This window comes from Pseudonaja textilis, chromosome 18 (genome assembly GCF_049901715.1).
Source record: "Pseudonaja textilis isolate UNSWEBS1 chromosome 18, rPseTex1.2, whole genome shotgun sequence".
Classification (NCBI taxonomy): domain Eukaryota; kingdom Metazoa; phylum Chordata; class Lepidosauria; order Squamata; family Elapidae; genus Pseudonaja; species Pseudonaja textilis.
The window spans coordinates 6,701,980-6,726,552 of record NC_142007.1 but is presented as its reverse complement, the minus strand read 5'-3'; the positions used below and the strand labels follow the sequence as shown (position 1 = coordinate 6,726,552).

General features: G+C 50.6%; 2 protein-coding genes and 1 pseudogene across 2 annotated transcripts in view; 1 reads left to right on the top strand and 2 right to left on the bottom strand.

The window, feature by feature from the left end:
* Positions 1 to 1,817: 1,817 nt before the first annotated feature.
* Positions 1,818 to 5,528, bottom strand: LOC148124484 (proproteinase E-like; annotated as a pseudogene).
* A 4,231-nt stretch (positions 5,529 to 9,759) lies between these two features.
* Positions 9,760 to 18,137, bottom strand: LOC113454472 (proproteinase E-like). Its single transcript, XM_087915143.1, has 9 exons — positions 17,915 to 18,137; positions 12,735 to 12,926; positions 12,003 to 12,094; positions 11,722 to 11,819; positions 11,450 to 11,584; positions 11,182 to 11,318; positions 10,547 to 10,689; positions 9,955 to 10,107; positions 9,760 to 9,846 (listed from the first exon to the last, which is right to left on the bottom strand). Exons 1-9 carry the CDS (start codon positions 18,135 to 18,137, stop codon positions 9,760 to 9,762), a joined length of 1,260 nt encoding a protein of 419 aa, XP_087771269.1.
* Positions 18,138 to 19,424: 1,287 nt separating this feature from the next.
* Positions 19,425 to 24,573, top strand: part of HSPG2 (heparan sulfate proteoglycan 2) — a 95,072-nt gene continuing 89,923 nt past the window's right edge. The window contains 1 exon segment of the mRNA XM_087914796.1: positions 19,425 to 19,582. Within this exon segment, the coding sequence (XP_087770922.1) occupies positions 19,529 to 19,582 (54 nt within the window). The 5' untranslated portion in view covers positions 19,425 to 19,528.

The window sequence follows — 24,573 nt, the reverse complement described above, 5'->3', positions numbered from 1 at the left end:
TTACCATTCTACATTTTTTATATAGCTTCTCCCCTCTTTTCACTCTCTTAATTCTATTTTATTTATTTCATCTTAATTTAATTCATTATACTTCTATCCTTTGTCTGTCCTGTTTCAGCTGTCTATTATCTTTTCTCATTAACACAAAATATCTCCTGTTATCACTGATTGGAGTATGACGCCTTTATATCTTTCCTCTAAATTTAATACTTAATAAAATACCTAACTTTCATTTGGATTTTGTTTAGTACATTCTAACGCTACACACTATATTTTAAGAAGAGAAAAAAATTATAAATATATAATATAATTAAAACAACAATCCATACCAATTGAACTCTATCCTTAAAATTAACATTCATTTAAATCTTAAACATTTTACACATTCCTTTTCAAATAGATATCATGCTTCTATGGGAACACTTATAAATTTTGCGTAGTTACTTCCCCCCCATTTCACTTATATTTTAAAACATTATGTAATTAAAATGTTCCTATTCCTTCTTAATTCAATTCTCTCATATTTCATTTCATTTTTTTTGTTCAAGAAGAAAAAAAAAGTTTCACTAAATTACATTGAATATTTTATCCCATTTTATAATCATGTTATTCTAATTTTCTAACATTATTTCTAATACAAATACAACAATACAGTCTTATGTACCTTTGCAGAATCTCTTTTTCACTTATATTTTTACCCATTATCTCTAAATAAATCCTTTTTTTTTACTTCTTGTTTCAAACCTTTGTAGCTTCTTTTGCCTTCCTTTTTCCCTTGTTTCTTCACTCTGCCCTTTTTACCCCCTTGTCTCTCCATCTCCATTTCCCTCTTCTATATTCCTCTTTTCTGTTGCTTTCTGACATTATATCCACTTTTCACCATATTTTTCCCTTTTTGGGTTGTTTTGTTAGATCTTAAATTCTCCATTCTCTTTCCCCCCTTTCCCCTTTCTTTCTCTTTTTCTTCCTCTCTTCTTCACCCTCTTTCTCTCACTCTCTTTCTCCTTCCCTCCCTCCCTCCCTCCCCTCTCTCTCTCTCGCCTGCTGGTGGAGCATAGACCTCCTGGAAGCTCTGTGAAGTCTGTTTTTTTTTTCTGGTATTTTAGTTGGTTTCTGTTATAATTCATTGGAGACTTCTGTTTTTGGCAGCATTCCAGAGCACTGAAAGGTGTGTGCCTATCTTGGGGAACTGTTTGAGATTAGTCCAAGCTGCAAATAAAAGTAATTCCCAGCGTTGCAATAAAATAGGTTTTGCATTTCTACCAAGTTTGTGGGTTTTTAAAAAAAAATTTATTTATTCAATGTTTTAACATTTAAAAACAAACTTCCTCTCTTTACAATGTTCCTATAAGCAGTGATTACATTGCAAATATCTTCTATTAACGTGTTGTACATCTCTGTATTTGATTCTTCGCCATTCTAGGCATTTTATACATGCATACATTTTTATTTACATTTATTTACAGGAAAACCTTTTGGTTTAGTAGTTTTATAGTATTACACAGATCATTGGATGCCTTTGCGTCTTATTCTTTTCCATTCGTACCAAACATCCCATATTTTATAATATTCTTTATCCTTCAGTAATTTTGTTAATCTATCCATTTCTGTGTATTGATATATCTTATCAATAATTGTGGCTCCTGGGGGGGATCGTAGCCTGCTTCCAATTTGGGGCGAAAGAAATTCTGGCCGCCGTTATTATATGGAGCATCACATATTGGTATTTTCTGTGCATGTTAGGTTCTAACATTCCTAATAAGAAGATTTCTGGTTTAAATTTCACTCTCTGTTTCGTTATTTCCTCTAACCGTGATCTAATTTTTTGCCAGTGTCTCTGTGGATGAGGGCACATCCACCACATATGGAAGTATGTTCCCTGATTACGATTGTATCTTCAACCTTTGGGTATCATATTTGGAAACATTTTGGAAATTCTGGCTGGTGGAAGGTGTCAGCGGTATAACATTTTATATACATTCTCTTTATAAGAGACCGACAATGTTAATTTATAATTTACTTGCCAAATACGTTCCCACTGTTCCAAATGAATGCTATGGCCTATATTTTTAGCCCAGGTTATCATACTTTCTTTAACAGTTTCTTCTTTCATTTTTTACTAATCACTTTTTTTCTCAACGCCTTGTAATAGTTTGTCTAGCTCTTGCTGAGTTGTGTAAAAATTAAATTGTTCTTTATGTTTTTTGTAACGAGTTTGAACTTGCATGTAGGGCCACCATCCTATTTCAATTCCCTGTAATTCTAGTTGATTCTGCGTTTTTAATTCCCCCATTTCATTTAACAAATCTCTACATTTTATCATTTTATTAAAATCGGAGGTGTTGAGATACATTAATGCATCCATTGTCAAAAACCATAATGGCACCTTCATATAGTAGTTCTTTTTTAGATTCTCCGAAATGGATAACAGAGTGTTTCTCACCCAATGTCTTTGGAGGTATTTACTCTTCCCATTCCAAAGAAACGCCGCCAATTTGTAACTCGTAACCTTCTAATGTCAATATCCTTTTATCTGTTAGATTAGTTTGTGTGTAATTACGTTTGAGGAAGCCTGGGTCAGAACAGTGTGTGTGTCCCCTGACCAAAAGACAGTGGAGAGGAGTCAACCAGGACCAAGAAGAAGAAGAAGACAACGCGCTGCAGGCCAGGAAGATATTTATTATTGTTGTTTTTGTATACAAGCAGAGCCCAATCTGGAAACGCCAGACATGTTTCTGCTTAGCGGGAATAGCTGGAAATGATCTGCAAAGCAAAACCGACGATCGGGCATTAGGGAGTTGTGTGAGGGGACGCTGATTTGTGAGCGTGCAAAAAAGCAACGGCCTGACCCACAAAGCTTTGTTTCTCTCACTTGGCCGAGGTGTGGAAAAAGGGAAGGGCGGTCTGGAAGACCCCTGGCATCGCCCGAGTGGAAACGTGGAATGAATTCTCCCCTTGGAGGGGAAGGGACGGACACCGGGAGCTCTGAAGAGGGAAAGGGGGTTCTCCCACGCTCCCCACCCACCCATCCTCCCCCCTGATATGGGGGCTTGGGAATACCTGCTCGATCCAGGGGATGAAAGCAGAGACGCGGGTGAAGACGGTGGGCTTCTGCAGGGTGTTGCAACCCCATCCAGAGCCGAAGCTGGTCACCCCATGAACGTACTACCGGCCGTCAGCAGCTGGGCAACTGAGGGGACCCCGGAATCACCCTGAAATGTGGAGTGAACCCTGACCCTTGTGTTCCTCAGTCATCCGTGCAAATATACTTCTCTCCTGCCCTCTTCCAGGGAGGTGGCTGTTGCTTTCAGAGCCCCCCCTGCTCAGGGACTGGATCCTCGGAGGGATTTCTCCCGCAACTGCCCTTTTGGTCCAGGCACGCAATGAACCAGCAGGGGGCAGCCTAATCCCCCTCAGTGCCATCCCTGGAGGTTCTTAAGAAGAGACGGACTTGTCTGGAATGGCATAGGGACTCCTGCTGCAACAGGGGGTTGGACTAGAAGACCTCCAAGGTCCCTTCCGGCTCTGTTCTGATTGGATTGGGGTGGCAAGGACAGGTCTGCTAATCCAGGAATGGTGATTCCAGCTTCCTTGGCCCCAATCTCTGAACCCGAGACTGTATGAGGGACCCCTGCAGGCATCTACTCACGTTGCATCCGGATTTGATGTCCCCACCGGCACACACCATGCTCTGCTTGACCATGGATCCCCACCAGTCCGGCTGGGAGCATTGGGCATAGTCCACGACTGGCAGAAGCGCCTGCTGAAGGATGTCAGGCATGGGGCCGCCAGCTGGAAGAGAAAAATCCCACCCCCACCCCTGGTGAACGGCTTTGCTCTCTCCATGGTGGCCCGGGGGGTAGAGGGCAGTACTTCAGGCTAACTGCCCACTGTCAGCAGTTTGATCCTGACTGGCTCAAGGTGGACTTAGCCTTCCACCCTTCCGAGGTGGGTAAAACGAGGACCCAGATTGTTGGCTGACTCTGTAAACTGCCTAGAGAGGGCTGTGAAGTGGTAAATAACTGCTATTGCTATTCCCGCGCGCACCTTCCCCCCAGCCAGGACCTACTGTAGAGCGTGCCCCAGCCAGTGATGTAGCAGGGATCATAGTTGGGGAGCACCTCTCCTTGTGGGGGGAGGCACGCCGGCTGCACCTTGTCGTTGAGAACGGCCGGGCGGGAGAGTTTGATCAGGGCGATGTCGTCCCTGGAAGAACAGGCGGTGAAGGTGGTGAGGAGGGGGCTTTTTCCTTCCCTCCCCCTGGGATTTCCTTGGCAAGAAGACACCCACCCGCTCCTGCCAGCCGCCTCCTTGGGAACAGGGACGGTTCTACTCACCCGCAGGAGATGCAGTTGGGGTTCCAGCCAGGGTGCACGAAAATGTCCTCGGGGTTGATCAAAATCTCCTGTTCTGTGCTCTCCACCTTGGCCAGGTTATATTCACCCAGGACGACTTTGTAGCGGAGGTGTCGACTGAGAGGGGGGGCAACAGAGTGAGATGGGGGAGGGACTCTGGGCCTCCTTCACCTCCTCTGTGCCCACTCCCCCATCCCCACACCAGGAGCGCCAAGGTGCCCGAGGGGACTCACTGGATGCAGTGCCCGGCGGTCATCACCCAGTTGGAGTGGATGAGGGTTCCCCCACAGGTGTGGTAGAAGAAGTCTCCAGCCTGGTATTGCAGGGACACCTGCGGCAAACAAGGGAGGGGTGGACTTATTAATATGGCCCACCCAGACCTTCTTCTCCCCCCTCCCAAAAACACTCTTCATAGTCTGTAGCTGGGGTGAATGGCTTTTCTCCGACACCCCCCCCCCTTCTCTCTGCCTTTCTAGTGCAGCTACGGGGAGTTGGAGGGATCGCCTGCTACTTACCTGCCAGGGCCAGCTGTACGGAATGGCATCTTCTCCGTTCACTACCCTCCCGGTTCGGACGGGGGAATAGGCGGGCTCTCCGCAGCCGTGGGCTGAGCGGAAGCGGGGAGAGAAATTACATGATCTCGTCACATGGAGTTGCCTTTCCAAGGACTGTTTCCCAGGTTTTCCAGGCCACTAACTGTCTATATCAAACTTGGCAAGTTTAAGACTTGTGGCCTTAACTCCCAGAATTCCCATGTGGACTTCAACTCCCCAAATTCCTCAGCTACCCAGCCGCTACCACCTCTCCTGCAAGTGCCAATTCAACGCCTGAAGCTGCGGAAGGAGAGCTGGTGTCCCTGGTTCTATAGCAGCCTGTCAGCCTGTCCCACCTCATCCCATGCCTGCTTTGTCTGAACAGCCCTTCACCCTCCAAGCACTCCCCAGTGCTAGACCCCCCCATTCCTGGGAGTCTGGGCTGATGTCCAGTGGCCTGGGAGAAAGGAAAGGAGATCCTTCCAGCCCAGCTGAAAGAAGCAGGAAAAGCCAACCGCCAGCATGGGGGACCCTCATTCTCCGGCTTTTCCGGGAGGCCAAGAAGATGCCAAGTGCCCCTGCCCAGGTGCTGGCCTTTACCCTCGGTGGCTAGCAGGAACGCGACAAGGAGCCTCCACATGCTGATGGCAGAGTGACCCTCTGAAATGGAGGAAGTAGCTGCAGCCCCTTTTATGCCACCCGTTTCCGAGCCAGGGGACACGTTGCCACTTCCGGCGGCCCAAGGACAGAGTTTAGCCTTGTGTGCCCGGCTCCTATCTGCCCTGAGGAGACGGCAGCTGTTCGGAGGATAAGGGGGCAGGGAGGTTTCTGGGATGCCCAGATGGGGCACTGCCAATCCTTGCTGGCAGGGCAAAGGCCTGATGGGCCCCACTGTGTGAAGCATTTCTTCTGGCCTTACTCCGGTTAACCTCTACCTGTGGCAGTGGTGGTATGCTCCCAGTTTGGCATGGTTCAGCCGATCTGGTAGTGAAAAAAAACTCCAACATAGAGGGGAAAAGTGCAGGATTAGCCCTCTCACCAGCCTCTGCGCTTTTCTTTGTCCTCTCAGCTGATTGACATTGCGGGCCTCAGTTGCTGTGTGGAAAGCTGCACAGGGGCATTAGGTGCGCACGTGTTAGGGGCATGCACGCAATCACCAAATCGGTAGTGGACCAGGTAGGATCCCACTGCTGACCGGGGGCAAGAGGGACTAGAACCTTGTCTTGGACCCAGTTGCTCAGAGACAAGGTGGGGAGATCTCACATTCTTTTTTTTTCCCAAAAATTTTATTAATTTTTAAAAAACAAATATATACAAACAAAACACAAAACATGAAAACATAAAACATCTTTTTTGAAAGCAGCTTGATCCCAGGTTACATCTCTTCGTACAGACATAAATTCAAGTTCATGCTCACTTTTATATACCATTCCATATCTTATTACCATTCTACATTTTTTATATAGCTTCACTCTCTTAATTCTATTTTATTTATTTCATCTTAATTTAATTCATTATACTTCTATCCTTTGTCTATCCTGTTTCAGCTGTCTATTATCTTTTCTCATTAACACAAAATATCTCCTGTTATCACTGATTGGAGTATGACGCCTTTATATCTTTCCTCTAAATTTAACACTTAATAAAATACATAACTTTCATTTGGATTTTGTTTAGTACATTCTAACGCTACACACTATATTTTAAGAAGAGAGAAAATTTATAAATATATAATATAATTAAAACAGCAATCCATACCAATTGAACTCTATCCTTAAAATTAATATTCATTTAAATCTTAAACATTTTACACATTCCTTTTCAAATAGGTATCATGCTTCTATGGGAACACTTATAAATTTTGCGTAGTTACTTCCCCCCCATTTCACTTATATTTTAAAACATTATGTAATTAAAATGTTCCTATTCCTTCTTAATTCAATTCTCTCATATTTCATTTCATTTATTTTGTTCAAGAAGAAAAAAAAAGTTTCACTAAATTACATTGAATATTTTATCCCATTTTATAATCATATGTTATTCTAATTTTCTAACATTATTTCTAATACAAATACAACAATACAGTCTTATGTACCTTTGCAGAATCTCTTTTTCAGTTATATTTTTACCCATTATCTCTAAATAAATCCTGTTTTTTTTACTTCTTGTTTCAAACCTTTGTAGCTTCTCTTCCCTTCCCTTTTCCCTTGTTTCTTCACTCTGCCCTTTTTACCCCCTTGTCTCTCCATCTCCATTTCCCTCTTCTATATTCCTCTTTTCTGTTGCTTTCTGACATTATATCCACTTTTCACCATATTTTTCCCTTTTTGGGTTGTTTTGTTAGATCTTAAATTCTCCATTCTCTTTCCCCCTTTCCCCTTTCTTGCCCAGATAAAGTTACTTGTTCATTAAAGATGGCTTCTTCTTTGTCCCAATCTTCTTGTTCTTGTAGTTTCTCATAAGTAGAGATCGTCATTTCTAAAAAATGAAAAAGGGAGCCAAAAGAGCCCTTCCCTTCTTGTTCCTCTTCTTTATATTTTTTAAATTCCTGCAACCATTCTTCATATGTTTTAGCCTCCAGTCACTCCCTCTTGATCTCTCTCCCTTTCTCTCCCTCTCCTTTCTTTCTCTCCTCTCTCCCTCTTTCTCTTCCTTTTTGTTCTCTTTCTTTCTCTCTTTTTCTCTGATCCTCTCTCCCTCTTTTACTTTCTTTCTCTCCTGCTCTCCTCCTTTCTCTCTCTTTCTTCCTCTCTTTCTCTTTTTCTTCCTCTCTCCTTCACCCTCTTTCTCTCACTCTCTTTCTCCTTCCCTCCATCCCTCCCTCCCTCCCTCTCTCTCTCGCTCTGCTGGTGGAGCGTAGACCTCCTGGAAGCTCTATGAACTCTGTTTTTTTTTTTCCTGTATTTTAGTTGGTTTCTGTTATAATTAATTGGAGACTTCTGTTTTGGGCAGCATTCCAGAGCACCGAAAGGTGTGTGCCTATCTTGGGGAACTGTTTGAGATTAGTCCAGGCTGCAAATAAAAGTAATTCCCAGCATTGCAATAAAATAGGTTTTGCTTTTCTATCAAGTTTGTGGGTTTTTTTAAAATAAATTTATTTATTCAATGTTTTAACATTTAAAAACAAATTTCCGCTCTTTACAACGTTCCTATAGCTGTGTTTACATTGTAAATATCTTCTATTAACATGTTGTACATCTCTGTATTTGATTCTTCGTCATTCTAGGCATTTTATACATGTATACATTTTTATTTACATTTATTTACAGGAAAACCTTTTTGTTTAGTAGTTTTATAGTATTACACAGATCATTGGATGCCTTTGCGTCTTATTCTTTTCCATTCGTACCAAACATCCCATATTTTATAATAGTCTCCTTTATCCTTCAGTAATTTTGTTAATCTATCCATTTCTGTGTATTGATATATCTTATTAATCATTGTGGCTCCTGGGGGGGATCGTAGCCTGCTTCCAATTTGGGGCGAAAGAAATTCTGGCCGCCGTTATTATATGGAGCATCACATATTGGTATTTTCTGTGCATGTTAGGTTCTAACATTCCTAATAAGAAGATTTCTGGTTTAAATTTCATTCTCTGTTTCGTTATTTCCTCTAACCATGATCCAATTTTTTGCCAGTGTCTCTGTGGATGAGGGCACATCCACCACATATGGAAGTATGTTCCCTGATTACGATTGTATCTCCAACCTTTGGGTATCATTTGGAAACATTCTGGCAATTCTGGCTGGTGGAAGGTGTCAGTGGTATAACATTTTATATATATTCTCTTTATAAGAGACCGACAATGTTAATTTATAATTTACTTGCCAAATGCCTTCCCACTGTTCCAAATTAATGCTGTGGCCTATATTTTTAGCCCAGGTTATCATACTTTCTTTAACAGTTTCTTCTTTCATTTTTTACTAATCATTTTTTTCCTCAACGCCTTGTAATAGTTTGTCTAGCTCTTGCTGAGTTGTGTAAAAATTAAATTGTTTTTTATGTTTTTTGTAACGAGTTTGAACTTGCATGTAGGGCCACCATCCTATTTCAATTCCCTGTAATTCTAATTGATTCCACGTTTTTAATTCCCCCTTTTCATTTAACAAATCTCTACATATTATCATTTTATTAAGATCCAAGGTGTTGGGATCAGTGGTGGGATTCAAATTTTTTTACTACAGGTTCTCTAGGCGTAGACTGGTGGGCGTGGCAGAGGAAGGATACTGTAAAATCTCCAGTCAGGTGGTTTTTGCTGGTTGTCCGAACGACTCAAAATTTCCGCTACTGGTTCTCCAGAACTGGTCAGAACCTGCTGAACACCACCTCTGATTGGGATACATTAATGCGTCCATTGTCAAAAACCATGACGGCACCTTCATATAGTAGTTCAATTTTAGACTCTCCCAAATGGATGAGTGTTTCTCACCCAATGTCTTTGGAAGTAGGTATGATATTTACTCTTCCCATCCCAAAGAAATGTGTGCCAACCAATTTGTAACTCGTAACCTTCTAATGTCAATATCCTTTTATCTGTTAGATTAGTTTGTGTTTAATTACGTTTGAGAAAGCCTGGGTCAGAACAGTGTGTGTGTCCCCTGACCAAAAGACAGTGGAGAGGAGTCAACCAGGACCAAGAAGAAGAAGAATACAATGTGGTGCAGGCCAGGAAGATATTTATTATTATTATTATTTTTGTATACAAGCAGAGCCCAATCTGGAAACGCCAGACACGTTTGTGCTTAGCGGGAATAGCTGGAAATGATCTGCAAAGCAAAACCGACGATCCGGCATTAGGGAGTTGTGTGAGGGGACGCTGATTTGTGAGCGTGCAAAAAAGCAACGGCCTGACCCACAAAGCTTGGTTTCTCTCACTTGGCCGAGGTGTGGAAAAAGGGAAGGGCGGTTTGGAAGACCCCTGGCATCGCCCGAGTGGAAACGTGGAATGAATTCTCCCCCTTGGAGGGGAAGGGACGGACACCGGGAGCTCTGAAGAGGGAAAGGGGGGGCTCTCCCACGCTCCCCACCCACCCACCCTCCCCTCTGATATGGGGGCTGGGCAATACCTGCTCGATCCAGGGGATGAAAGAAGAGACGCGGGTGAAGACGGTGGGCTTCTGCAGGGTGTTGCAACCCCGGGCAGAGACGAAGCTGGTCACCCCGTGAACGTACCACCGGCCGTCAGCAGCTGGGCAATTGAGGGGGCCCCCGGAGTCACCCTGAAATGTGGAATGAACCCTGACCCTTGTGTTCCTCAGTCATCCGTGCAAATATACTTCTCTCCTGCCCTCTCCCAGGGAGGTGGCTGTTGCTTTCAGAGCCCCCACCCTGCTCAGGGACTGGATCCTCGGAGGGATTTCTCTCACAACTCCCCTTTTGGTCTAGGCACGCAATGAACCAGCAGGGGGCAGCCTAATGCCCCACAGTGCCATCCCTGGAGGTTCTTAAGAAGAGACGGACTTGTCTGGAATGGCATAGGGACTCCTGCTCGAAGAGGCGGTTGGACTAGAAGACCTCCAAGGTCCCTTTCGGCTCTGTTCTGATTGGATTGGGGAGGCAAGGCCAGGTCTGCTAATCCAGGAAAGGAGATTCCAGCTTCCTTGGCCCCAATCTCCGAACCCCAGACTGTATGTGGGACCCCTCCGGGCATCTACTCACGTTGCAGGCAGCTTTGATGTCCCCACCGGCGCACACCATGGTCTGCTTGACGTAGGTCCCCCACCAGTCCGGCTGGGAGCAATGGGCATAGTCCACGACTGGCAGAAGCGCCTGCTGAAGGATGTCAGGGATGGGGCCGCCGGCTGGAAGAGAAAAATCCCCCCCCCACCCCTGGTGAATGGCTTCGCTCTCTCCATGGTGGCCCAGTGGCTAGAGGGCAGCTAACTCTGCCCATTGCCAACAGCTCGATCCTCATCAGCTCAAGATGGACTCTTCTATCCTTCTGAGGCGGGTAAAAGGAGAACCCAGATTATTGGGGTCAAGCGGCTGATTCTGTCAACCACTTAGAGAGGGCTGTGAAGTGGTATATAAGTCCAAGTGCTATTCCTTCCTTCCTTCCTTCCTTCCTTCCTTCCTTCCTTCCTTCCTGTTAGAATGCAGTATTCCATGCTAACTCTGCCCACTGTCAGCAGTTCAATCCTGACCAGCTCAAAGTGAACTCATCCTTCCATCCTTCCGGGGTGGGTAAAACAAGGACCCAGATTGTTTGGGGCCAAGAGACTGACTCTCAACCGCTTAGAGAAGGCTGTGCTGTTGCTATTCCTGCGCGCACCTTCCCCCCGGCCGGGACCTACTGTAGAGCGTGCCCCAGCCAGAGACGTAGCAGGGATGTTGGTTAGGGAGAACCTCTCCTCGTGGGGGGAGGCACGCCAGCTGCACCTTGTCGTTGAGAACGGCCGGGCGGGAGAGTTTGATCAGGGCGATGTCATTCCTGGAAGAAGAGGCGGTGGCGGTGGTGAGGAGGGGGCTTGTTCCTTGCCTCCCCCTGGGATTTCCTTGGCAAGAAGACACCCACCCGCTCCTGCCAGCCGCCTCCTTGGGAACAGGGATGGTTCTACTCACCCGCAGCTGAGGCAGTTGGGGTCCCAGCCGGGGTGCACGAAAATGTCCTTGGAGTTGATCAAAATCTCCTGTTCTGCTCTCTCCACCTTGGCCAGGTTATATTCACCCAGGACGACTTTGTAGCGGAGGTGTCGACTGAGAGGGGGGGCAACAGAGTGAGATGAGGGGGGACTCTGGGCCTCCTTCAGCCCCCCATTAAGGAGTGGCACCTTCACCTGTGCCCACTCCCCTATCCCCACACCAGGAGCGCCAAGGTGCCTGAGGGGACTCACTGGATGCAGTGCCCGGCGGTCATTACCCAGTTGGGGTGGATGAGGCTCCCCCCGCAGGTGTGGTAGAAGAAGTTTCCAGACTGGTATTGCAGGGACACCTGCGCCAAACAAGGGAGGGGTGGACTTGTTAATGTTGCCCACCCAGACCATCCTCTTCCCCCCTCCCAAAAACGCTCTTCATGGTCTGTAGCTGGGGTGAATGGCTTTTCTCCAACCCACCCCCCTTCTCTCTGTCTTTCTAGTGCAGCTACGGGGAGTTGCAGGGATCTCCTGCTACTTACCTGCCAGGGCCAGCTGTAAGGAATGGCATCTTCTCCGTTCACTACCCTCCCGGTTCGGACGGGGGGATAGGCGGGATCTCCACAGCCGTGGGCTGAGCAGAAGGGGGGGAGAACCACACAATATCGTCACACGGAGTTGCCTTCCCAAGGACCGTTTCCCATGGCTTCCAGGCTACTTGGCAAGTTTAAGACTGGTGGACTTCGACTCCCAGAATTCCCATGTGGACTTTGATTCCCAGAATTCCCGAGTTAAGATGGACTGGAGGAGGAATTCTGGGAGTTGAAGTCCACAAGTCTTAAAGCTGTCAAGAATGGAGACCCCCTGCTCTCCCTGGGTGGGCAGCCACACCCAAGACACTCCATGAGTGACTAGTCCACCTTGTGCGAGAGAGAGGTGGGTTGTGGGTGCCCAGCCGCTGCCACCTCTCCTGCAAGTGCCAATTCAACGTCTGAAACTGCGGAAGGAGAGCTGGTGTCCCTGCTTCTACAACAGCAGCCTGTCAGCCTGCCCCACCTACCCCCACCTCTTCACCCTCCAAGGGCCAGACCCCGCCCCCATTCCTGGGAGTCTGGGCTGATGTCCAGTGGCCTGGGAGAAAGGAAAGGAGATCCTTCCAGCCCAGCTGAAAGAAGCAGGAAAAGCCAACCGCCAGCATGGGGGACCCTCATTCTCCGGCTTTTCCGGAAGCCCAAGAAGGTGCCAAGTGCCCCTGCCCAGGTGCTGGGCTTTACCCTCGGCGGCCAGGAGGAACGCGACAAGGAGCCTCCACATGCTGATGGCAGAGTGACCCTCTGAAACGGAGGAAGTAGCTGCAACCCCTTTTATGCCATTCCGAGCCAGGGGACACGTTGCCACTTCCGGCGGCCCAAGGACAGAGTTTAGCCTTGTGTGCCCGGCTCCTATCTGCCCTGAGGAGACGGCAGCTGTTCGGAGGACAAGGGGGCAGGGAGGTTTCTGAGATGCCCAGGTGGGGCACTGCCAATCCGTGCTGGCAGGCCAAGGGCCTGATGGGTCCCACTGTGTGAAGCGTTTCTTCTGGCCTTACTCCGGTTAACCTCGACCTGGTGCCAGGAGGGACTAGAACCTTGTCTCAGTTTGGAGGAGGCACCCAGGTGCTCAGAGACAAGATGGGGAGATCCCACACTCTGAAAGACGAGGGTTCGAGGCTTGGTGAAGCCGGCAGGCAGCCGGACCTGGACAGCCTCATCTTAACAGAGTAGGGCTGACCTGCCACGAAGCCTTTTCGTGAATGCTGGCAGGAGGAATGACAGGATAACAGAGTTGGAAGGGACCTTCTAGGTCACCTAGTCCAACCCCGCTGCCCAATTAGGAGGCCCTACATGTTTTCTGACAGATGGCAGTCCATTCTCTGTTTTGAAAGCCTCCATTGATGAAGCTCTCACAACTTCTGTTCTATTGGTTGACTGTTCTCACTGTCAGAAAGTTTCTCCTTATTTCCAGGTTGAATCTCTCCTTGTTCAGTTTCTGTCCATTATTCCTTGTCTGGCCTTCAGGGGCTTTGGAAAATAGCTTGACCACCTCCTCCTCTCTCTGACTGCCCCTTAAATATTGGAAGGCTGCTCTCCTGTCTCCCCTGGTCCTTCTCTTCACTAGACTAGCCAAGCCCAGTTCCTGCAACCGTCCATCGTATGTTTTAACCTCCAGTCCCCACATCATCCTGGTTGCTCTTCTCTGCACTCCTTCCAGGGTCTCAACCTCTTTTTTAAAGGAGGCCACTGGACTTTATGGTTTTTCTCTTAAGAGATTTCGCTTCTCATCCAAGAAGCTTCATCCATTTCTTCATTCAGAGCTGAAGAAGCTTCTTGGATGAGAAGCGAAACGTCTTCAGAGAAAAACCAGAAAGTCCAGTGGCCTCTTGAAAAAAAAGGACCTTTGGGACAACCACGACCTGCGTGACTGAGAATCTCCAGAAACATCCTTTTTATAATGTGGTTACCAAAACTGGATGTATTCCAGATGTCAAGACTTCATATTAGCGGGTATTAGCACCTCCTTTGATCCTGATTGAATCCCTCTATTAATGCAATTTAGGATTGCGTTGGCCTTTTTTCGCTGTGGCCGCACAACACGTTGGACTACAGTACCCATCTCCCCCACCAGGCTATGAGAGAGAGAGAGAGAGAGAGAGAGAAAGAGAGAGAGGGAGAGAGAGAACATTCAAAGGAGATACAAGTAATCCTTCACTTAACCGTGTTCATTTTAGCGACCGTTCAAAGTTAACAGCGGCCCTGAGAAAATTGACTTCTGACCGTTTTTCACACTAACAACCATTGGACGTGGTCACGTGACCAAACTTTGGACTCCAGGCGACTGACTCATATTTATGATGGTGGATTTGCCCCCAAGGCCACACCCTCCCCTTTTTGCGACCTTCTGACCATTAAAGTCAAAACTGGGAAGCCGCTTAACACCACCGTGGGCGATAAAAGTTGTGAAATGGGACCCAAATTCACATCAGCAAATGTTTCACTCAGCAACAATGGATTTTGGGCTCAAATTTGGGGCCGTGAGCCAAGGACTTTACCTGTAGTGCCCCTGAGCAATAGCAGAGTGGCCTCTCTCTCTTTCTCTCCTCTCTCTCTCTCCCTCTCTTCTCTCTCTCTCTCTCTTCTCTTTCTGTCCTCTCTCTCTCTCATCTCTCTGTCTTCTCTTTCCCTCTTCTCTCTCTCTCTCTCCCCCCCTCTGTCCCTTCTCTCTCTCTCTCTTCTCTTTCTCTCCCCTCTCCCTTCTCGCTCTCTCTCGCTCTCCTCTTTCCCTCTTCTCTCTCTCTCCTCTTCCTCTTCTCTCTCTCTCTCTCTCTTCCTCTTCTCTCTCTCTCCTCTTCTCTCTCTTTCTTTCTCTCTCTCTGTCTCTCTCTCTCCCTCTCTTCTATCTCTTCTCTTTCTCTCCTGTCTCTCTCTCCCTCTCTTCTCTCTCTCTCTTTTCTCTCTCTTCCTTCTCTCTCTCTCTTCTTCCTCTCTCTCTCTCTCTCTCTTCTCTTCCCTCTTCTCTCTCTCTCCCTCTTCTCTTCCTCCTCTCTCTCTCTCTCTCTCTCTCTCTTCTCTTTCTCTCTTCTTCTCTCTCTTTCTCTTTCTCTTCTCTTTCCTCTTCTCTCTCTCTCCTCTCTTCTCTTTCCCTCTTCTCTCTCTCTCCTCTCTTCTCTTTCCTCCTCTCCCTCTCTTCTCTCTCTCTTCTCTTTCTCTCTCTGTCTCTCTCTCTTCTCTCTCTCCCTGTCCCTTCTCTCTCTTTTCTCTCTCTCCTCTCTCTTCTCTCTCTTTCCTCTCTTCTCTCTTCTCTCTCTCTCTTCTCTTTCTCTCCTGTCTCTCTCTCCTCTCTTCTCTCTCCCCTTCTCCCTTCTCTCTCTCTCTCTCTTCTCTTTCTCTCCTCTCTCTTCTCTCTCTCTTCTCTTTCTCTCCTGTCTCTCTCCTCTCTTCTCTCTCTCCCTCTCTCTATCTTTCCTCTTCTCTCTCTCTCTCCCTCTCTCTCTTCTCTTTCTCTCCTGTCTCTCTCTCCCTCTCTTCTCTCTCTCTCTTTCTCTCTCTTCCTTCTCTCTCTCTCTTCTTTCTCTCTCTTTCTCCCCTCTCTCTCTCTCTCTTCTTCCCCCCACTCTCTCACACACACACACATACACACACACGGGGGAAGTAGAGCCAGGGAGAGGCTGACCCGAAGGGGCATATCTTGGGGCCGTCTTTCTTGGCGTCTCCTCCGGCTGTAGCAGCAAAGCCCTGGAAATCCTTCCGCGCTCTCTTTCATAGCCTTTCATGGTAATATGGGTGACTCTTCCCCCTGCCCCCCGCCTTTTAATACACTCATTCAAAGTCCGGGCGGCTTAGGAGGAAAGGAGAAAGATTTCGGCAGATCCTCGGTGAGATAGGGAAGGGAAGTGACTGGTGACCAAGCTTGCCCCGCAGAATCCTTTGCAATTTCCAGGATTCCGGCTGGCGTTTTGGGATTTTTCCACTGGAAAAGCCGGATCCCAGAGATGCTGGGGGCTCCGAGAAAATGCTTGGTGCGGGATCCGGGCAGGCTTCACCCTGTCTCAGCCCGTGAGGGGGGCAAGAATCGAGGGTGTGACTTCCCTCTGCAGATGTGCTCTGCCCTTTCCCCAATGGGGTGTCCTTCAGCCGGGATCTCCTGCTCTTTGCGGGGTCCCTAGAGCCCAGCTAGGCTGTCCCTGAAGCCTCTCTCTCTCTCTCTCTCCTCGCCCCCACCTGCCGCTTTTCTCAACAGGGCCTGGGAGTCCAGCAGGTGGGCAGGTTAGGCTGAGAAATCATTAAGCGGCCGGAGACAGGCAGGAAGGTGATTCTTGGAGCACCTCCAAGCCAGGTGGGAGGGGAATGAAGGGGGAAGGGGAAGGGGAAGCGAAGGAAGGCCCCTTCTTGGCCCCCTGCGTAGCTGGGCAGCTGGTCCTTCCCTGTCTTGGCAGAGGCCGAGTGTCCAGGGCTGGACAATTCGGCCACTTCCATTCCCGGATAAAGTCTGGCAAAGCAGCCACCTTGAAAAGGGGCTTCCAGAGAAAAGGGTCTTCCTGAGCAGGGATGGAGGGGCCTCTCCTTTCAAAGGGTCACGCCCCTCACCTGAGGGGCTGCCGCCCGATGTGGCTCAGGTGGGAATGCAAGCACGCCAGGTTTATGGCTTCCTGTGGGACGTGCCAGGCTCCCTTGCCTTCCGGTCAGGCGTGTTGCTGAGCAAGGCCCCAAGTCCTGGATGGCCCGGCCAGGGAGACGGATTGGCAGAGCCGCAGCTAAACCCGGCACAAGCCAAGCCGCGGGTGGCACAAAACCCACGGGCGAGGAAGCCGTGTCTGGGACGGAGGCGTGAACGACGGCCGCTCAACTCTCCTTTCTCCCCCAGGCAGTCTGGGCTCAGAGGTAGACTGCTCCTGAATGTGTAGGCTCCTTTTGTAAGAATGAATAATTATGGCGATGAATTCTTTATTGACCCAGTGGGATTAGACACGCAAAGAATTTCGTCTTGGTTCGTAGGCTCTCAGCGCACATAAAAAGATACATTCATCAAGAATCATCTGGTGCAACACTTAATCATAGTTATAGGGTACAATAATCATACTAGGAAACAGTCCATATAAATCATTAGGATACAAGCGACAAAGTTACAGTCATACAGTCACAAGTGGAAGGAGATGGGTGATAGGAACGATGAGAAGATTAATAGTAGTGCAGACTTTGTAAATAGTTGGACATTGTTGAGGGAATTATTTGTTTAGCAGAGTGGTGGCGTTTAGGAAAAACCTGTCCTTGTGTCTAGTTGTTCTGATATGCATTGCTCTATAGCGTCATTTTGAGGGTAGGATTTGAAACAGTTTTATGTCCAGGATGTGAGGGGTCTGTAAATATTTTCACAGCCCTCTTTTTTGACTCAGGGTGCAGGATGCAGGTCCTCCATGGAAGGCAGGTTGGTAGCCGTTGTTTTTTTCTGCAGTCCTAATTATCCTCTGAAATCTGCGCCTGTCTTGTTGGGTTGCAGAACCGAACCAGCAGAGACCCTCCCCTCTGTCCATCTGTCCAAGCCAGGATTCTCCGGGCCGGGGCTATGAGTGAGAAGAGGTTTGTGTTGCTGGCTGGCCTAAAAACCCACCCCATTTCTGAGCCGTCTAGCATCAGGGGTACCCCTATGCTGTTCTGATGGAAATTGAGCCTCAAAATGGTCTTTCTATCATCTCCTCCTCCTCCACCACCACCACCACCACCATTTCTGCCTTGCCCCATGCCATCCCTTTTGGGGTGCAGAGTCCTTGCTTGCTATTTAAGGACCGCTTGTGCCAACCAGGGGGTGCTTGTAAGGCAGAATTTCTCCGGCGTCCCGCTTCCACTCTCCTTCCCGCTTCAGCCCCGGGATCTAATGCAGGGAAGAATATGATGGGTTGTTGTTGGTTTTTTCTGCACACCGGCCCCCTCTTTTCTAGAGGGGAAACCAGTGCCAGGCGGTGCCAGGTTCCTAGCGTGCAAACGAAGGCCCAGGTTGCGGAAGAAAGGGGAAGGAAGCCCTGTTAGGATAAGCATGGAGGCTGGTGGCTTTTCTGCCCATTTGTTGGTGCTTCGGTTGTGATTGTCGTTCTCGGAAGGGTGCGCAGGACTGTTGTCTGCAGTGGGCAGAGCTGCTTTCCGCATCCGGATTTCTTTGAGGGATCTGGGCAGTTGCTCTTGCCCGCTCCTCAAAGAGGACTAGGAACATTTTTCTTTCCAGGGCGGTATGGGAGTGGCCTCCTTGAAGTGACCCCCAGCTGCTGGAAGGGGCAGCTGCTGTGCCCATGGAAGGTCACATTCACAATTCCTCTGTGGCCTCAGGGCACAGACAGATATGAGCCAGCCGTGTGTAGCAGCAGTCGAAGAAGCCAACGCAATCCTGGGTTGTACAGAGGTATAGCATCAAGATCATGTGAAGCATTCGTGCCATTTTACAAAAGGCCACACCTGCAATGCTGCCACCAATTTCGGTCACCGTATCACAAATAAAGATGTTGAGACTTTGGGAAAAAATGTTCAGAGAAGAGCAACTAAGATGATCCAAGGCCTGGGGACCAAACCCTGGGAAGAACGGCTGCAGGATTTGGGTCTGGCTAATCCAAAGAAAAGAAGAATTAAGGGGTGACACGTATTCCAATATTTGAGGGGCCGCCCCAGAGAGGAGGAAGGGGGTCAAGCTATTCTCCAAAGCCCCAGAAGGCAGGACAAGGAGCAATGGATGGAAACCGACTAAGGAGAGATTCAACCTGGAATTAAGGAGAATTTTTCCTGACAGTGGAGACAATTCACCAGTGGAACAGTTTGCCTCTAGACGGTGTGGGTGCTTCCATTGCTGGAGGCTTTTAAAGAAGAGACTGGACAGCCCACCTATCTGAAATAGTATAGGTTCTCCTACTTGAGCAGGGGGCTGGACTAGAAGACCTCTAAGGTCCCTTCCAGCTCTGTTTCGTTCGATTTGATTCTATTCTGTTCGCCCCCATTGCAGATTTTTGGTCACTGACCCGTCCCAAAATGAGCAAGAGCTCAGAGGAGACAGAGCAGCCTTCTCGGAAAGCAGCGTGGGAAGGAACGTCCTCTGGCCAGCAGGGGCGGGCTAGAATAGATGACCTCTAGGTCCCCTTCCCACATGACTCTCTGCCGTAGGGTCCCGCTTCAGAGAGGAAGGCCGGCCTGGAGGGAGCGGAGGGGGACGGGGGCGGGAACACGTGTCTCCTGCGCTGTCCCTTCCAGGGGAGGGGCGGGTGGGGGCGCTTCCCAAGCCTCTCTCGCCCGTCCGCCTGGGAATCCAGGCCGGGTTTGCCGCTGAGGCGCCAGGCGGGCGGGGGGCGGGGCGAAGCGTCCCGGGGTGGGTGGGGGGAGCGGGGGCGGGTGGCGGAAAAAGTTTGGCTGGAGCTGGCGCGGGCTCGCCCTTTCGCCCGCGCGGAGCAAAGCGGCAGCCCGAGGCGGCGGCGGCGGTGGGAAAGGCGAGGCGAGCGCAGAAGCCGGTCCGGGAGACGGAAGGCGCGGCTGGCCGGGACTCGCCAACGGGAGCCGGGATGCTCGCTGGCCGGGCGCTGGTGGCGGCCGTCTGCGCCGCGGCACTGCTGAGCGTAAGCGGGGGAGCGGACGGGCGGAGGAGGGCGCGACGGGCTTCCTCTAATTTTAAACGCGGCGGCGGCGGCGGCGGGCTCTATTCGTGGCGCTGGGCTGCCCGCCCGGACTTGACTCAGCCGGGCTCGGCCTCCCTTCGCCACGTCTCGGGGCTCTGGCCATCGCCAGAGGAAGGAGAGCCGCGCACTTTGCCGGCTCGCTCCGCTCTTGCTTCCCGGGGAATCCCGGGCAATCCCCGGCGGGGCTGCGTTTAGCGCTCCGGGCGCGCTCTTGGTCTCCTCCTTCCCTTGGCCCAAACGCCGTTGTGAGCTCCTTCCTGCCGGGCAGCCTCTGCTCCCAGGTGGGCAACCTCCTTCCCAACCGCCCAGGCTGGTGAACAATGGGCGCCCTTGTTGCCCGGGGGTGGTGGTGGTTGTTTTTTTTGGCGGGGGGGGGGGGACTCCCACGGCCTCCCTGCCCCTCCCTGGACGGCCGGTCTTCAGGACGCATTCCTAGCGGGCCGGGCGGGGCCTCTGCTTAGCGGACCAGCCCGGCTGAAGAAGGTCCCTCCGGCCGGAGAGGGAGGATGGGGCTGAGGAGTGCCCGGCGGTCACTTGCTCCACTCTGGGTGGATTGGATGGGCTCTGGGCACCCCAGGGCAAGCCACAAAGACCGGGCCTGTTTGGCAAAGCAGAGGAGCAAAGGTGGCGGGTTCTCCATGCCTGCTGCCCGGGCAGAGCCTCGCCTGGCCTTGCTCGCCAGCTGGTCCATGCCACTTTCTATTCTGGGCATTCAAGCACTTGGGAAGGCAGTGAAAGATGGCATCAGTGGTCACACACACAGTGCCTGCCCTAGAGTGCGGCGTAAGGCCCGGGAGGTCAGAGAAGACTTGGTGCAGAACCTGGCTTAGGTTTCTCCCGGTCCAGTCCGTTGTGGATGAGTGTTTCATCTCAGCCCTGTTCACCTTTGGGGTGTGTGTGCGTGTGGGTGTATGTGTGTGTGGTGTGCGGTTGCAAAAGATGGGCTCATTTGGGAAAGCCGTTCAAGGGGGGGAGGGGTAATGCCTTTCCCATCTGGGTTGAATTGGTTTACGTTGTATTTCGGATTATATTTTTGTCTTCTTACAATATACTTTGCAAACGACATAGATTTTCGAAGGACTTTTCTCTTCTGGTCGGGCATACCTGCTTTGATTTTCCTGCGTAGTAGTAGTAGTAGTAGTAGTAGTGGTGAAATAAAAGGCTGTGTTTTGGCCCGTCATGGTGGGGTTTTTTTAAGGGGGGGGGGCGGTTTGGTTGTCGAGAAACATTCGAGCCGCACGGTCATTGGGCCAGCAAAGAGGCACCGGCCCCTGAACTTGGCTGCCTCTTGTCCTCTCAACCGATTGTGGGCTGTTGCGTCCCTCCAAAAACGAGGTCTCTGTGTGGTCCTTTATTCTGCTTTGCAACCTTCTCTCATTCTTTGGGACTCTCGGTTGGGGTGGAAAAAGGAAGGATGTAAACCTCCTGCCTTCCAGTGAGCCTGGGAAAATACCCGAGGGACGTTTCCAGCTGCTTAGCTGCCATACCTGTCAGGCACCCCACCTGGGATGGAATGCTTTGTTGTTGCTGTTAAGTGGCGAAGTCGTGTCCGACCCGTTGCGACCCCCGAGGACCACGTTCCCCCAGGCCTTCCTGTCCTCGGCCACCTTCTGGAGTCCATTTAAGCTCATGCTATTTCAGGGACTCCCTCCGGCCCCCTCCTTCTCTGCCGTCCCCTTCTCCTTCTCCTTCTTCTTCTTCTTCTCCTTCTTCTTCTTCTTTTGCCCTCCATCGTTCCCTGCACTGGGCTCTTCTCCTTCCTTCCCATGAGGTGGCCAAAGTCTTTTGAGTTTCCTCTTCAGGATCTGCCCTTCTCAAGAGCAGTCAGGGTGGATCTCCTCTGGGACCGACCGGTTGGATGGCCTTGCCATCCATGGGGCTCGCAGGAGTCTTCTTCTCCAGCCCCAGAGTTCAAGGGCCTCCATTCTTTGGCGCTCAGCCTTCCTTGTGGTCCGACTTCCACAGCCCTGCGTTGCAACTGGGAAAACCACAGCCGTGACTGCGCATTTTTGTTGGCAGGGGGTGCCTTTGCTTTTGAGTGTGGTGTCTAGATTTGCCATTCCTTTGCAATTGAATGCTTACCCCCCCCACCCTCCAATGACCTGTGTTCCCTTTCCCTCCTAGCACTCCGCAGGTAGACCCAGTTCTCAGGTGGGGCTCCCCCGGTTCCCTCTCTACCCAAGAGAGCTTCCGTGTGCCGGGAACGGGGGTCTGTGAGGTGAGACCCTCTCCGGACGGCCTTTCTCCCCACGGAGCACATTCCTCTGGGTGGAGGCCGTCGGCCAAGCGTGCCTCCTTCCCCTCCTCTTCCTGGGTGTGTTGCTTCGATGGAAGGGTTTGAGCTGGGGAGGCCTTTGGTCTCTTCCCCCCCACCTCCCCGCTGGCTGCAAAGAGGGCAAAGAGCACGAGAGGAATGCTTGATAAGCAGGTTGCAGGGGGTGGGACCATGGCCAAGCGGCAGCCGCCATGCCAGTGATGTGGTTGGGGCTAAGGGAGGAGGGAGGCCGGGCTGGTGGCTTCCCCACACGGCACAAGGCGGGCCTGGCCCCCGGCCCACACCTGCAGATCCTTCCCACCGGCTGACGTTTGGAAAAAACCTCTTTCCAGGGGTGGTTGCCCTCACTGCTGACCAACCTTCCACGCCCGCCCCCTCTCGTTCCCCAGTCTCCAGGGGAGTTGGGCTGCTGCCCCTAGTCGCCCGGCCAGTCCAGTGCCTTTGGAATGAGGCCGGAGGAGGAAGCCCCAAAGCCAGGGGTGAGGCTTCAAAATTTTTAGCAAGGGGTTCTCTGCCCGGGGGGGGCTGGGTGGGCGTGGCTTAGTCGGCCTCCTGCACCATGTCAGGGGGGCGCGTTGCCACCCTTCCCGGACTCCTGAGGCTTTCCTCGAGACTCCAGGAGGGTGAAAACAGCCTCCCGGACTCCAGAGGCTTTCCTCGAGACTCCGGGAAGGCGAAAACAGCCTCCCGGACTCTCGGAGGCTTTCTCTGGAAGCCGGAAACGAGTCCATTTGCGGGCTTCCCAGACCTCTGCGTGGGCCTTGCGCTTACCTGCACCCCGAAAGGGGCTGCATGGCAACACCTGGGAGAGGCGACTCCCTGTGAACCCCCCAGCAGACCAACCCTGCCCCAAAGTCCTTTCGACTGGCTGCTTGAATTCTCGGCCTTCTTTTCCTGGTGATATCGGGGGGGGGAATGACTTATTCCTCCCCTCCCCCCATATCCTCCACCAATCTCTCCCTGTGCCCGCGGCGGCTGCTATTTTTGAGTGAGCTCGGAAGGATAATTTATGCACCGAGACCCGGGAGAGGAATGTCCTCGCTTTTGGACCAGAAGCTCGAAGCAGAGAATAGCCGGAGGAGCTCAACTATATTCAGAGCCCATCGGAGGGTCAAGGACACGAAGCTGGCAAGCGGGGTGTGGGCACCGACCCGGGCAGGCCCTGCTTTCTGCCTCTGGAGCTTCCTGAAAGCGGGCATCACCTTCCTTGGGACAGCTGTCCTGCCTCCCCAAGGCCTTGGAAACTCATGTGTTAGCGATTAAACACAGTTAAGTGACTTAAGGAGCCCTTCTCTCCCTGCGCCTTCTTGGACTCGTATTTCAGACCACCCGTGGCCCCCTCACCCCCACGCCCACCCCGGGCTGGGAGTGTTTTAACTGCCCCCTCTCCATGCACTGAGGTTTTTTAAATCTGTGTGTCTTTCCTTTCCCCTGCAATTAACTTTTCTTTCTCTCTCTTTTCTCTCCCTCCCTCCCTCTCTTCTCTCCCTCCCTCTTCTGTCTCTCCCTCTCTCTTCTCTCTCTCTTTCTCTCTCTCTCCTTTCTCTCTCTTTTCTTTCTCCCTTCTCTCTCTCTTCCCTTTCCTCTCTCTCTCTTCCCTTTCCTCTTCTCTCTTCCTTCTCTCCCTCTCCTCTCTCTCTCTCTCTCCCTCTTCTTCTCTTTTCCTCTCTCTCTCTCTCTCTCTTCTCTCTCTCTTTCTCTCTCTTTCTCTCTCTCTCTCTCTTCCTTTCCTCTCTCTCTCTCTCTCTCCTCTCTCTCTCTTCCTTCTCTCCCTCCCTCTCTCCCTCCCTCCCTCTCTCTCTCTCCCTCCCTCTTCTGTCTTTCCCTCTCTCTCTCTCTCTCTCTCTCTCTCTTCTCTTTCTCTCTCTTCTCTTTCTCCCTTCTCTCTCTCTTCCTTTCCTCTCCCTCTTCTCTCCCTCTTCTCTCTTCCTTCTCTCCCTCCCTCTCTTCTCTCTTGTCTCTCTTCTCTCCCCTTCTCTCTCTCTCTCTCTCTCTCTTCTTCTTTTTCTCTCTCCTCCCCCTCTCTCTCTCTCTCTCCCTCTTCTGTCTCTCTCTCTCTCTCTCCCTCTCTCTCTCTCACCTCTTCTCTCTTCTCCCTCCTCTCTCTCTCTCTCTCCCCTCTCTCTCTTTCTCCTCTCTCTCTTCTTTTTCTCTCTCTCTTCTCTCTCTCTCTCTCTTCTCTCCTTCTCCCCCACTTCCTCCCTTCTCCTTTGCTGTCTGGAGAATTCTGGGAGTTGAAGTCCACAAGTCTAAAAGTTGCCCAAGTTTGGAGACCTCTGGCCTAGCTCTTCCTTCTTGGCATCCGCTTAAAACTTCCCGTCTTATTTTGTTTGGTGTGTGTACATTCCTGGCATCTGACTCAATGAAAAGATGCGGGGGGGGGGGGAATACCTGGAAGCTGGAGATGCAGAGAGCTTTCCCCCCCCCCCCCCCTCCCCCCACCCCTGGGGGGGGGGGCTTCCTTCGCACCTCTGCCTGTGTTGAAGGGACGCCTGGCCGATGACCTCCCTGTGGCCTCCTTGCCCCACAGCGCAGCTCCTTGGCTCGGTCTTACTCTCCATAAATGGCTGGCGTGTCCTTTCTCTCGCCACCAAGAGGTTAGCCCTTCCCCGCCCCCAATCACCTGCAGCTGTCCTCCCCCCCTCCTCCCACCCCC